The sequence below is a fragment of the Podarcis liolepis genome (genome assembly GCF_965112155.1).
Source record: "Podarcis liolepis genome assembly, chromosome: 9".
NCBI classification, from domain to species: domain Eukaryota; kingdom Metazoa; phylum Chordata; class Lepidosauria; order Squamata; family Lacertidae; genus Podarcis; species Podarcis liolepis.
In genome coordinates, this window is record NC_139564.1 from 37,062,357 (window position 1) to 37,075,389 (window position 13,033).

Here is a 13,033-nt window from a genome sequence, read left to right on the forward strand (position 1 = left end):
AGCAAATATAATGTGGAGTATTGTCATTAAAAGTTAGGTCTTGAGGTGTACAATGTAAACCAAAAGTATATTTACATTTTGTGATGTGATGCGATGCCCTGGATGAATCCCTCTAAAATGCTTGAAATCATCTTCTGCAATAGTGATGAGCTTCGATACTGAACTTGCTGTCTTTAAGTGGATGCCAGTGGAATTCATGAGTCAGCAGTGGCTCCATGGTTTCCATGACTAAGAACATACCCAGGCATTCAGTCCTCATGTGATTTATTAACATGTGGGGGCGAAAAGGAGGGACATGCTTGCTAGCCTGGCTTCCCTCTTCTCCCAGTCACATTCCCCTGATGACCAGTCCCAGCCATTTTAGTGGGATTCATTTAGGGGTAGCTTTTTTGGGGTTTTTCACATCAGTTGATGGAATGATACACAGTGCTAGAAACTCCTTAAACCAATGTTACAGTCGCCAAAACGGAACGTCTGGTTGCCATTTTTGGGGCAAGGTGGCTCCTATGTCTTATTTTTTCAAATGATGGACTGACTGATTATCAGTTAAACATCTGGCTAGTTCAGATGACAACCTTTCGCTAGGTGAAGAACTATGAGAACTTAATGAAGAAAAGTCACTTTATCCAGGGACAGTCCACATGTATATTGGCCTATTCCTACCTCTTTCTCTTAATGGTTACACTGACCATTCATAACGTAAGAGTAGGAGTATTCTTCGCAGCTGTGAGCAGGGCAGCGGGGTGGGGTAAGTGAAGACAAACTACAACCATTAACTATAATGTTGTTCACTGCTCCTGCTCAGGCTGCACAGAAAAAGCATTTTGGTTCCTGAAATTCATTCTGATTGTTCAGATAGCATCCTGAACTACAACTACTCCAAGCTATATAGTTTCGGAAGACCTAATGTTAATACTGTATAGTGTTGTCTTGAAACTGTAACGTAGGCGGCAACAAATTTGATCTCAACTATGCAGCAGGCTAGTTTCTCATTGGTAGGCTTGTCTCCTTTGCCTGCTGCGTAACATGCAGACATAATAATCCATGCTTTTAGTGTCGATGTGGACAGTTATGGCCTAATGCAGGGGCCGGTCCACTGTCCCTCAGAGCTTGTGGGGGGCCCGACTATATTTTGAAAAAAATAAATGATGCAAGAGCACCATGAGCCCCGGTGGCTGCTTGCCTGTGTCTTGCAAGCGGCAGGGACTGGCGGTAGCAAGATGATGAGCGGCATGCAAAAAGGCTCTGGAGAGAGGCTGCTTAAAATGGCGGCCACTCGAGCGCTGCTGCTGCTGGCACCAACAAAGCCCAGCCCCCTTCCTCCTCTAGGCAGGGCGGGGAGAAGCCAAGAGGAGGGAGGGAGGAGGCGCTGCCGCCATGTGAGGGAGAGGTAAAGTACACATGCACTGGTGATCCACATGCAGTTCCCGGACTGTCTGCGGGCTGGATCTAGATTCGGCCCACGGACCTTGGTTTGCTGACCCATGGCCTAATGTGATTGGATGCACGCTGTGGTTATCACCTGTACTATGACATTCACCTTTCAAGAAGGCCTTTCAGAAGTGCAGAAGAGGGGAAGAGAGTAGGGACAAGGTGGGCTACATCTATTGTGCTTGGCAACACTGCTGTGCAGCAACACAAACTTTTAGTTAGTAACCATCACTAGGTGAACAAAGCAGACATTCCTGACGACAGAGTTGCTCTAGAGAGAGTACCAGAACGCAACTGCTCTCCTTGTAAATCAGTTCCTTTTTCATTTCAAGAAAGGAAAGTGATAACACTCTACAGCTGCATCCTCCAGTATCTTGCAACCTCTCCAAATAACAGATCAGTGCCTCTTGGTTACTTTGCAGCAACAGGTGTGCTTGGCTCAACATAGCCAAAGTCTCAAGCTGTCTCTTCGATTATGCCTCTTCCTCTGGGCTGGCAGCTACTTCTGAGATCAGCTTCCTTTCCTGCTGTGTCGAATTTTAGCAATTTATTTTGTACAGTGGAGGTGTCCAACTTGATCAAGCTAAGCGTGCTTATCCCAATCCAACTACAGGCAGGTTTTTCATCTGAACCTCTTGGGGTTTTGCCCTCTTGCTCAAGGATGTTAATTTGGGGGACCCGGGTCACTGGGAAGCTCCTGTGCTTTTACTGATGGCACTGTGGTGGGAAGATTTCCTAGCGCAGAAATGGGAGAAGCCACACTCAAGTCGACCTGCTGCTTTTTTAAAGGTGTCTGAAAAGGCATAGAATCCTCCTCAGAGTCTGGGACAGGCAACTCTTCCCAGCTCAATTGCTAGCATTTGTATCCCACCAAGGGGGTCCACTAACTCACTACTAGCTGCACTAAAAGTGATGTGTATTGGTTGAAGTATGAATGTTTGTCTTCTGTTGCAGCAGGTTCAGACTGAAGCCTCTTGCCATTTCTGGGACCTAAATTAGTTCTTGGTCCCACATCTCTGCTTCTGAGAGCACACTTCACGGTGCTTGTGTTTTGCAAATTGTGTTTTTATTAAGGGAAATCTCACGATAGGCAGCTTTCACATACTTTCGCAATGTGGGAGAGTCTTAAATTAGCGACATGCTTTCCATGAGCTGTTAAGGAAACGCCGTACCAAAAGTGACACTTTCTTTTCCCCTCTGCCCTTTGTCTGTCGTTTTCATGGAAAATCCAGTGTCTCTGGAACCTTGGAGAAAATGACTAGTGTATCCACTTTTAGATTGCTAAAAGCACTTTGAAGATTCTCTTTCCAGCTATTCTCGAAATGCAAAACAACCCCCCCCCAAAAAAACTTAGTGTTTCATATGCCTTTGTTTAAATGTGTGAGAGAGGAGAGGAACGATGTGGCTTGTTCTGGTAATCAAGGCATTTGTTATTCTAGGCTCAGTCTCCTTACAGGAACCCAGGAGAAGATGCAACATTTTCAACAGATACCAGGGGAACTGTTAATGTCCTGACCTGGTCTCATAGGCAGTAATGGGCTGAACGAAGGGAAATAACTTGAAACAAAATTCAGAAAAGACAGAGGTGATCCCAGTTTGAGAGATGGACTCTTGGAATAGTGATTTGGCTTGTTCTGAACAAGACTTGAAAATTGGGGTTCGTTGTTTGGGGGCACTCCTACATCAGGCTCTGCATCTAGATGTCCAAATAGTGCTGTTGCTGAAATTGCAGGGAGTTCACAGGAAGCCAGGTGACAGAAGATTCAGAGAAGGCAGATTGTATGTTTGGAGATTGTGTCTCATGGGGGTAGTGACTGTAGACAAGGATGCCTTTGCCCAGCTTAGGTTGGTGCACTATCTGCGTCTGTTCCAGAAAAGATTGGACCCAGCCACAGTAACACATGCCTTGGTTGCATCCAGGTTGGGTTACTATAATGTCCTCTGCATGAAATTGCCTTGAGATTTCAGAAACCTTCAGCTGGTCCAGAATCTAATTTCAAGGATGTCAATGGGTGCTCACCAAAGATACCATACCACACAGATTCTGTAATACAGTGGTACCTCGCAAGATGGAAAACTCGCAAAACGAAAGGGTTTTTTGTTTTTTGAGCTGCTTCGCAAGACGATTTTCCCTATGGGCTTGCTTCACAAGACGGAAACGTCTTGCAAGTTTGTTTCCTTTTTCTTAACACCGTTAATACAGTTGCGACTTGACTTCGAGGAGCAACTCATAGTACGCGGTGTGGTAGCCTTTTTTGAAGACTTTGGTGATTTTTGAAGCTTTTCCAAAACTTTTCCGACACCGTGCTTCGCAAGACGAAAAAAATCGCAAGACAACAAAACTCGCTGAACAAATTAATTTCGTCTTGCGAGGCACCACTGTAGCTGCATTGGTTGCAGAATTATTTCCTTCACATAATTTTAAGTGCTGGTGATGACTGTTAAAACAATAAATGGCTTTGTGCCATGATACCTGGATCTATACCTAAGATAGATTAGAGAGACCCATATGTGTCCCATTCATAGTTGAGGAAGGTATATGGAGAGCCTTCTCAGTGGCTGCATCCAGATTGCCCAGCAAGATCTATGTTACCCCCTCTTACACATTTCATTGCTCACTTGTTAAAACTTCCCTGTTCTGGCAACTGTATATCTAGCTGGGCAGGTGAATTTCATATGCTGAAGCCTCATTTGAGAATGTTCTGACACTCCTAGCCTGTTTCTGAGTTTTGTGCTGTTCTCTTTTATGGGAATGTGTTTTTACATTTTTAATACTTGTAAAATGCCAGGTACAAATGCATTGGAAGAGTCTGTTTAATGCAAATGCACAGGACACACTGGGTAAAAGTTTAACAAATAAAAGAGAAAAGGCAGCTTAATGTAAATATAGTCATATGGTGGGGGCGCTGGGAGAATCCTAACTTTGTGTATATACTGAGGGCATCTGAGCTCATGGAGATTGACCAGAAAAGGGATCTTAGGGTCATGGTGGATAGTTCACTGAAAATATTGACTCAGTTTGCGGCAGACGTGACAAGGGTGAATTACCTCAGGATCATTAGGGGGGAAAAAGAAACCAATTCTTCCAATACCATTTTTAGTGTGACCATGCTTAGTATACTGTGTACAGTCTATGTTCAACTGTCTGGTGTCTCACTTCTTCCTAAGTTGGGTTTAAAGCTTTGGGAGCAGCCCAATTCAGACTGCTTTGGAGAAGGTCCATTTTGTATCAAACAAGGCCCAAATCCCTGCAAAGTGGCCTATTTGGTTCTGGATTTGGATTCTTTCTGAAGCGGATGCATACTCCTACTATGTACAGTAGTACCTCGGGTTATAGACGCTTCAGGTTACAGACACTTCAGGCTACAGACTCCACTAACTCTTAAATAGTACCTCAGGTTAAGAACTTTTCTTCAGGATGAGAACAGAAATCACACGGCGGCAGCGGGAGGCCCCATTAGGTGAAGTGGAACCTCAGGTTAAGAACAGACCTCCAGAACGAATTTAAGTTCTTAACCCGAGGTACCACTGTATAACATGACTTTCAGGATCCTTGGGAACCTGCTGCTTAATACTAGTTGCTAGGGAGCAACAATGGGAGAGGGTTTTTTGTCGTGAGTTTCCCATAGATATCTAGTTGGCAACTGTAGGAAACCGTAGCTTTTAGCACATTGCTTATACTAAAAATAAACTTTCAGCTGTTGTCTCTTTAAGTTCTCTGTCCATAGCCTATGTAGTGCTATCATTGTCTTCAGAAGAATTTCCTAGTTAACAAGGTTTTGGCTTACAAACCATTAAGTGGTTAGCAAGCCAGCAAAATGCACTAAAAGGTTCAAACGTTGTCATTAAATATACAAAACACTGCTCCGTGTTTTGTAAATAAAAACGCAGCAAAATCCTTTGATTATCTTGTTTCCAGCTACTGTGAAAACTGAGTTTACGACTCTGGGAAACTTGCAGTCACTGTGCCACTGTATGAATTTAAGTTATGTAATGACAGGATCCAATGAAGTGTCCTTGCTGAGCCCTGTTGGTTCCTAGAATGTGAATACCTCACATGCAATGGTTGCATCCATGGAAGAGTTTGCCTTTGTTCTGTAAGTGTGGTCTTGAACTAAGTTTTTGGTCTTTCTCTCTCCCCCCAACTTTCCAGTTCTTCCTCCAGTGCTTGTTCCGAGACACAGTGAATACAACCCACAGCACAGTCTCCTGGCTCAATTCCGCGTGCCACAAAACGAGCCACACATGCCACACAATGCTACTTTCCCAGACTCTTTCCAACAGCCCAATAGCCATCCGTTTCCTCACTCGCCCAACAGCAGCTACCCAAACTCCCCGGGAAGCAGCAGTGGCACCTATCCTCACTCACCTGCCAGCTCAGACCCAGGAAGTCCTTTCCAGATGCCAGGTAAGCTTGCTCCAAGAGGCCTTGGTTGGAAGTTCTCCGTGTTAAGGGCATGGTTGGGACACATGTTCTGCTTGGGTTATTATCTCATGGCAACCAATAAAAATGCAAACATTTGCATGCTTTTAAAGGTTTCTTTACAGGGACACGGGTGGCGCTGTGGGTTAAACCACAGAGCCTAGGACTTGCCGATCAGAAGGTTGGTGGTTCGAATCCCCGCGACAGGGTGAGCTCCCATTGTTCGGTCCCAGCTCCTGCCAACCTAGCAGTTCGAAAGCACGTCAAAGTGCAAGTAGATAAATAGGCACCACTGCGTCAGGAAGGTAAATGCTTTTCCGTGCGCTGCTCTGGTTCACCAGAAGCAGCTTAGTCAGGCTGGCCACATGACCCGGAAGCTTTACGCCAGCTCCCTCGGCCAGTAAAGCGAGATGAGCACTGCAACGCCAGAGTCGGTCACAACTGGACCTAATGGCCAGGGGTCCCTTTACCTTTAAAGGTTTCTTTATGGCAATTAAAACTACAGTGGAGCCTTGGTTCTTGAACTTAATCCGTTCCGGAAGTCCATTTGACTCCCGAAGCCATTGGAAAACCAAGACGCAGCTTCCGATTGGCTGCAGGAGCTTCCTGCACTCAAGTGGAAGCCGCAGTGGATGTTCGGCTTCTGAAAAATGTTTGAAAACCGGAACACTTAGCTTTTGGGTTTGCTGTGTTCGGGAGCCAATTTGAATGACAACTAAGCCGTTCGAGAACTGAGTTATGACTGTACATACTTTTTGTCAAAAACCATAATTTTATGATCAGTGCAATTGGGACAATAGCTGCAATTTTTGCCCACTGAACCTTTGGCTGTGTTAAACTTTCACCTGTCAGTTCTCTGTGAATAGGTGTCGCGTAATGTCTCTCTGGCTTTACCTAGTCTGCAAAGAAAAGTTTTTGAAACTACGGAGCATCCAAGGATTTTAATGAATTACCACATAAAGATAGCATTAAAAGATTTATCTTAGCTGATCGTGAGAGCATAATGTGCTGCTAGAGAATTACTCACTGGAAATTGGACCCATAGAGTTCTTCACTAGCTAGAACTTCATTTGTAGAACATGATGTAGCATAACCTTGAAGTTAGTTATGAATCTGGTAAAAAAATGAGGGGAGCTGCACTTGCCCTCTAGATTAGAAGTCAAATCAATGAGGTGCTTTGTTCAACTAGGATTCCAGATTGGTGCTGGAAGATCAAATCCAAATGACCAGGGGAAGGCAATTGTCCATTAAAAATAAAACAAAACCCTAGGTTCATCTCCTAATTGAAATGCTTTGTTTTGGTCATGCATTAACAGCTCACCTGAAAGCCACAGGCCACCAGTAATTCCATGCAGGTGAGTGGGCTGGTGGAGGAAGGACAGACCACTCCATTCTCCTCTGCCATTTGGTTTCTGTGCTAGATGTGGAGGAAGGAAAGCCTGATCCTCAGTTCTGTCCCTCCTCTGTCATTCCACTCGATCAAATGCATTTTTTTTTTAAATAGCCTGCATTTCTGTACATCTTTAAAAGAGGGGGGCTTCCCTTCAGCATGAGAATATGGGTTCCTCTTAGTAGGTTGGCAACTTTAACTGGCTTATTTGTAAGGCTGCTTTAGCTGCTGTTAGTTCTCTTGCAGCACCATAATAGGGAATTATTGCTGTTGGAACTGGGAAAGTAGGAAAAACAGAAGTACAATAGTGTTGGCTGAAATCTTTTCCCAGCAGGACTGATATTTATTAAGCACCTAAAATCACTAGCTATGATAAACATACATTAAAAAAACAAACCTCCTCAAAATCACTTATCTCATGTAGAATAACTTTACCTTTATCTGCTTCAAAGCCTAGTTCCCTAAAAAAGAAACTCTAAACTATTATTCCTTGATGAGAAAATAATGGTTTCCGTTGTTAGCCTGGTTTATAAGAGTTTAGTTTTGTCTAGCACAGGGGTCTGCAACCTTTAAGACAAAAAGAGCCACTTGGACCCGTTTCCGAAGGAAAAAAAACTGGGAGCCGCAAAACTCGTCATTATAAAAATAACTTTTTTCTCACTTTTTTATTATTTCTTTGTTTGACCCCTCAGAATTACTCCTCCTCATAGAAATAAACGTTAAATTAACAAGTTACCTTTTTGTGTGTGTGTATTCTTCACTCCCCTTCAAAACAGTGACCAGCGTACATGCCCCCTTTCAATGCAGTGACCAGCGTACATGCCACTTACAATGTAGCGGGCGGGCGGGTGGGAAGGTGACGTCGGGATGGTGCGTGACTAATGCACGCACCACCCCCATGTGACGTCACAGCCAGTACAGCGCCCGCCAGTGAGGAGTGTCGGGGTGCACAATGCGCCTCCTCCCCTCGCTAGTATCCACCCCGGAGCCGCAGTAAAGGTGTAAAAGAGCCACATGCGGCTCCGGAGCCGCGGGTTGCAGACCCCTGGTCTAGCAAGTCTCACTTGAGACACAGGAATGAAGAGTTTTATTGGGTTATCATAAATAGGTGGAAATTGTTGCTTGACCTGTCTTAGCGCTTTCTACTAATGTACAAAGAGAAATTAAATTATCTGTACTGTATTTTTCCCATTTAGCTGATACTCCCCCTCCTGCTTATCTGCCTCCAGAAGATCAGATGACACAGGATGGTTCACAGCCAATGGACACAAATATGATGGCGCCTTCAATTCCTCCAGAAATAAGCAGAGGTGGTGAAAATTTTAGGGTTTTTCTCTCCCCCTTTTAATAAGAAATGTGGTCTAACATATATATGTGGCATGTGGAGTATAAACATGGTTGTAGCATACATTTTATGAATAGGAAGCTATGAATGATCATATCTGAATTATGGACTTCCAATAGGTTTCTGGTTGGCCATTGTGAGAACAGGGTGCTGGACTAGATTGTCTGATCCAACAGAGGTGGCCTTAGGTTCTTATGATTTAATAATGCTGCGCTCATGCTCTGTACTAAGAGTCTGGCATAATAGCAAGTAAATGTCAGTGGATGTGTTCTCCCCAAGTAACGAGGTATGGGAAATGGTGTTTCAGCCAGACTTGCACCAAATCATGTACTGCTTCTTCCTCCTCATAGCTGCAGGCAAGATGGCTCAGATAACCAAAGTGTGTATTCTGTGCCAGCAGTTTTGGAGCCATCTTGGAAAAATAAGAGTAGACAACCTCTTGGTTATTTAACATTTTGTTTTAAAGCTGGCTCGCAACCAATAAAGCAAATCTTTGGGTAGTTTTGCTGATCTGTTCATTTCACATAGACCTTGTTGCTGACAAAAGTAAGAAGCAAATTTATCATTGCTTATGCCTGACTCTGTAGATCTTCTGCGCACATTAGTTTTCCAGTTGTCCTGTATCTTTGTCCTGTCATTCTTGCATTCCTTAGGAATAGCCCCAGTAAGCAGAGGGCTGTGTGTCTAACCAGTCTTTAAGGGTTTGTTTGGATATTCTGGTCACAACAAACTGCTGTGTATTGGGTCACAAGAGATGCATATAAATAGTGTGCTTCTCATTAGGTTGGCTCCAGTTCATGTGGCAGGATCATAAAATTTCTGCCACCGGCACTGCCACATGTAGTGTTGTGTGTTGGCTAGACCATGACCATAGCAGTTTCATCCAAGAACACTGTCAAGATGGCTGGATCTGGAACCAGATTATTTTTACAAGCTGTGTTGTTACCAGAAATCACAGCACTTGCAGCGTTACCCACTTCTGTGTTCACAATGGCAGTTTCCTGCACGCCCTTCCCACTGTGGCTTTGGGGCCAGATATTTTAGCAGGAGGCAGGGAACAGTATGTACTGGACAGCTGAAGGATGTTGCAATCCACAAGCACAGAAGTAGTAATGCTGCAGGCCCAACGACTAGTAGCAACTAGTGGCAGATGCTCCCTCTAAATCTGGTAACTTTTTCCTCCCCTGATCTTAATATCCCTCCCTTCCCGTTTTTCTTTTTCTTTTTAGAGGGTGAAACTACACTTGCTTATTTCCTTTACACTTACATTGTTTACGCACACCTGTTTCCCTTAATTCTGTGAGCTCATTTCTCTACTCCCGTACCTCTACCTGGTACGTACGGTCACATCCTTTGTTTTATAGCCCTTCAGAAAAGGTCTGCTGAAGTTCGCATATAGGAAGGGCACCGGCAGTAAACGTAGGCTCAAGCACTCTCGCTGCAGACATTTAGAGAGGCCTGTTCTTTGTGAAGATTTGTTAGTCTTAAGAGATTTGACTTAACAAGCTGCATCCTGTCAATGAAGTTGGGTAACTCCTATTGTTGGCTCACGCTGGGAATGGAGAGACAAAGCACACCTGCTCTGCATGACTTAAGGCAAATGTGAGGAAGTTAGTATGAAATCTGTGTGAGAGAGATATGATTTCATTCTGCAGGAATGGCCAGCTGGCAGGATTTCTTCCCGAGTTTGAGAACTAGGGCAAAGCTGTGTGCAGCCTTAATGGTTGCTGGCATCTTACTGTGAAGAGTGCACCTACTTACTAATAATTAAAGGCTGCCGTACAATGACTTGAAAGGATTAAAAATATCATGGCTTGTTTGAATCAGCACTTCTTTGCATAGCTTTGGTAATCAGTGAACAGGATGGAGAAAAGCCTTATTTACAAAAAAGTATATACCACTGTATCATAAAAATATACCAGCAGTTTACAACAAAATAAAAACAGTTTATATTGTGGTAGGATATAATATATTATAAGTTTAAAAACTAGTTAAAAGCAAAAAGAAATGAAAAAAACAAACAACAATAGACCATGATGAGGGATGTACTCTTAATTGCCTGCATAAGCCTGATGGAATAGAAAAGTTTTCAGCAGGTGTTTCAGAGTTGGCACAGAAGGTGGCCGCTGAATCTCTGTTGGCAAGGTGCTCCACAGGACTGGCCAATGGCACTAAAGGCTCAAATTCTCATTGTTGTCACATGATGCTCACCAGCTCGGGGAATATAGTCTGCCATCTTCAGTTCCATATAATTGGTTTCCTACAGCCAAAACTATATTTATGACTGTCATTGGTTGACTCTTCCTTCTTAGCTACCACAAGCCACTGTGGTGTAGTGGTTTGTGTCAGACGAAGGATGAGAGTTCTCAAATTCAGATCCCAGTCTGGTCATGAAGCCCACTTTGGGCCAGGTGGAAAAAGGCCTGCAAGGCAGGGAGCAGATCACAGCTGAGATGGTCATAGAGTGCCCCAGGAGGTCATTATGATGGACAACTGAGGCCAGGGTATGCCAGCCCAGCAAACACCCCTAGCTGTAGAAGGCAATTGGGACTTCTGTGGCAGGCTGAAATCCTGGAGTACTAGGAACCTCTTCCTTCAGGGACAGTGCAACCCATTCTAGATTGGGTCATCCACCTGATTCCTGAACACAGGAACCACCTACCCACAACACCTCTGTGTTAGAAGGATTCACTCTCAGTTGGTTGGTTTCCAACAAGCCCATCACTGTTTCAGGGCCAACAGCATTTTCTCAGCTTCTGATCCAGTTGGCATGGACAGATAAGTGCTAAGTACTTGCAACGCCATGCTCCAAATCCCCAGCAACCAGTGGTTTAACATGGCAGTTGAGATGCCATAGGAGACAGAATGGACCCTAAAGGGTGAGACCCTGACTTGCAAGTGCAACTCCACCATGATATGGACATTTGCTCAAGGTGGCAAAGTCTTTTGAGCAATAGTTCCTGGTTCAAAGCATACATTTTGAATTGCATACTGTCCAATGACTTCATTGTAAATAGGCATGGTTTACGGTAGCACATCTGGGTTTTCTAAAGCGTTGAAGTGGGCTGTGATGAAAAGGATTGCCACTAGGTGACCAGTCAACATCGTTTGGTAAATTGAGTGAGACCTGGTAGTTTTCTTTCTAGCTCATTTGCCACACAAACACAGCCCACCTGCCCAAACATAGAGCTAAGTAAAGCTTACTGGTTACAATCATTTTGGGGGGAAGCCAGTCTAATCATTCTACTGCAGGGACTCTCAGCCTAACCAATTAGTAGATTATCAGTACTGCAGCCCCAGTTTTTGTGAGACTACTTGTAAAGCAGGGTGGTAAAAAGAATCTGCTCACTGCTTATTAAAGTACCAGTTAGAGCTCCTTCTCTTTTCGCTATGTGGAGGCTTTGATTGAATTGCTAGTGTGGCTCATATGTATTGCATAATAGGGCATTGTGGGAGAATGACTTCTAATTAGCAGCTGCATAGCCAGATTATTTTTTCCCCCTTTTGGTTCTTCAGTGATCTTAAGCCAAAACCTACACACTGAAAATAAATAAAACTTTAAAGCTCAGGAACTCATTAATTCTAGTGTCACTGATTTCTGATTTTCCTCCTTTCCAGATGTTCAGGCAGTTGCTTATGAAGAGCCAAAACACTGGTGCTCTATTGTCTACTATGAGCTTAACAATCGTGTTGGAGAGGCATTTCATGCCTCTTCAACAAGTGTGTTGGTCGATGGCTTCACTGATCCTTCAAACAACAAGAACAGGTTTTGCCTAGGGCTGCTCTCCAATGTTAACCGGAATTCCACCATTGAGAACACCAGGCGGCATATTGGCAAAGGTACTGTGGGGTTTTGTTCATATTTGAAAATGGAAAGAGAGAGGAGCTGGGATGCAAGCAACATTTGTTTGCCTCAAGGCTTCATTGAGAAGCAACATATTTAGCGTTACACAATGTAATCTCCCTGCAAACAAGGAAATTTCGACAACACATAGAAACAGGGTTGCGCACGATCTGACTTCCAACTAGACAGTTTTCTCCCAAATTGTTTTGTTGGAATATAAACCTCTTGAGCTGCAATTAAGCTGGTGGATCTATTACTACACAAGGTTCTTATATAGGGGTTAAAATCACTATTGGGCTCCCTGATGCAACTACAGGAGTATTAACATAGCTTGCAAAATAGAGGGGAAGGCTTTTTTGCAAAGGGCAGAGAAGTTGACATCTCTTGCTTTCCCAGTTCAGAATCTGAAATTGTTTCCAAGGTAAAATAGTACTGAGATCCATAGGAGAAAAAGAGGAATCACTTAAAATTTATCTTTATCGTTTAAAGAAGTGTTTGTATTACAGTATATGCCACCTGTTTTAACCCATAATACCCCCCAAATATAAAACTATATAAAAAAACCTATGTGCTGTCTCCTTTATTTTAAGAACTGAAATA

General features: G+C 43.7%; 1 protein-coding gene across 2 annotated transcripts in view; it reads left to right on the forward strand.

Annotated features, from left to right (window-relative positions):
• SMAD1 (SMAD family member 1) overlaps positions 1-13,033 on the forward strand; it is a 37,394-nt gene that overhangs the window by 20,557 nt on the left and 3,804 nt on the right. Inside the window, exons 3-5 of one of the 2 annotated variants that reach the window (XM_083460222.1) lie at positions 5,585-5,839; positions 8,441-8,557; positions 12,208-12,429. In XM_083460222.1, the coding sequence (XP_083316348.1) occupies positions 5,585-5,839; positions 8,441-8,557; positions 12,208-12,429 (594 nt within the window). The remainder of the gene's footprint in view (positions 1-5,584; positions 5,840-8,440; positions 8,558-12,207; positions 12,430-13,033) is intronic. The other variant, XM_083460223.1, reaches the window with a different exon arrangement.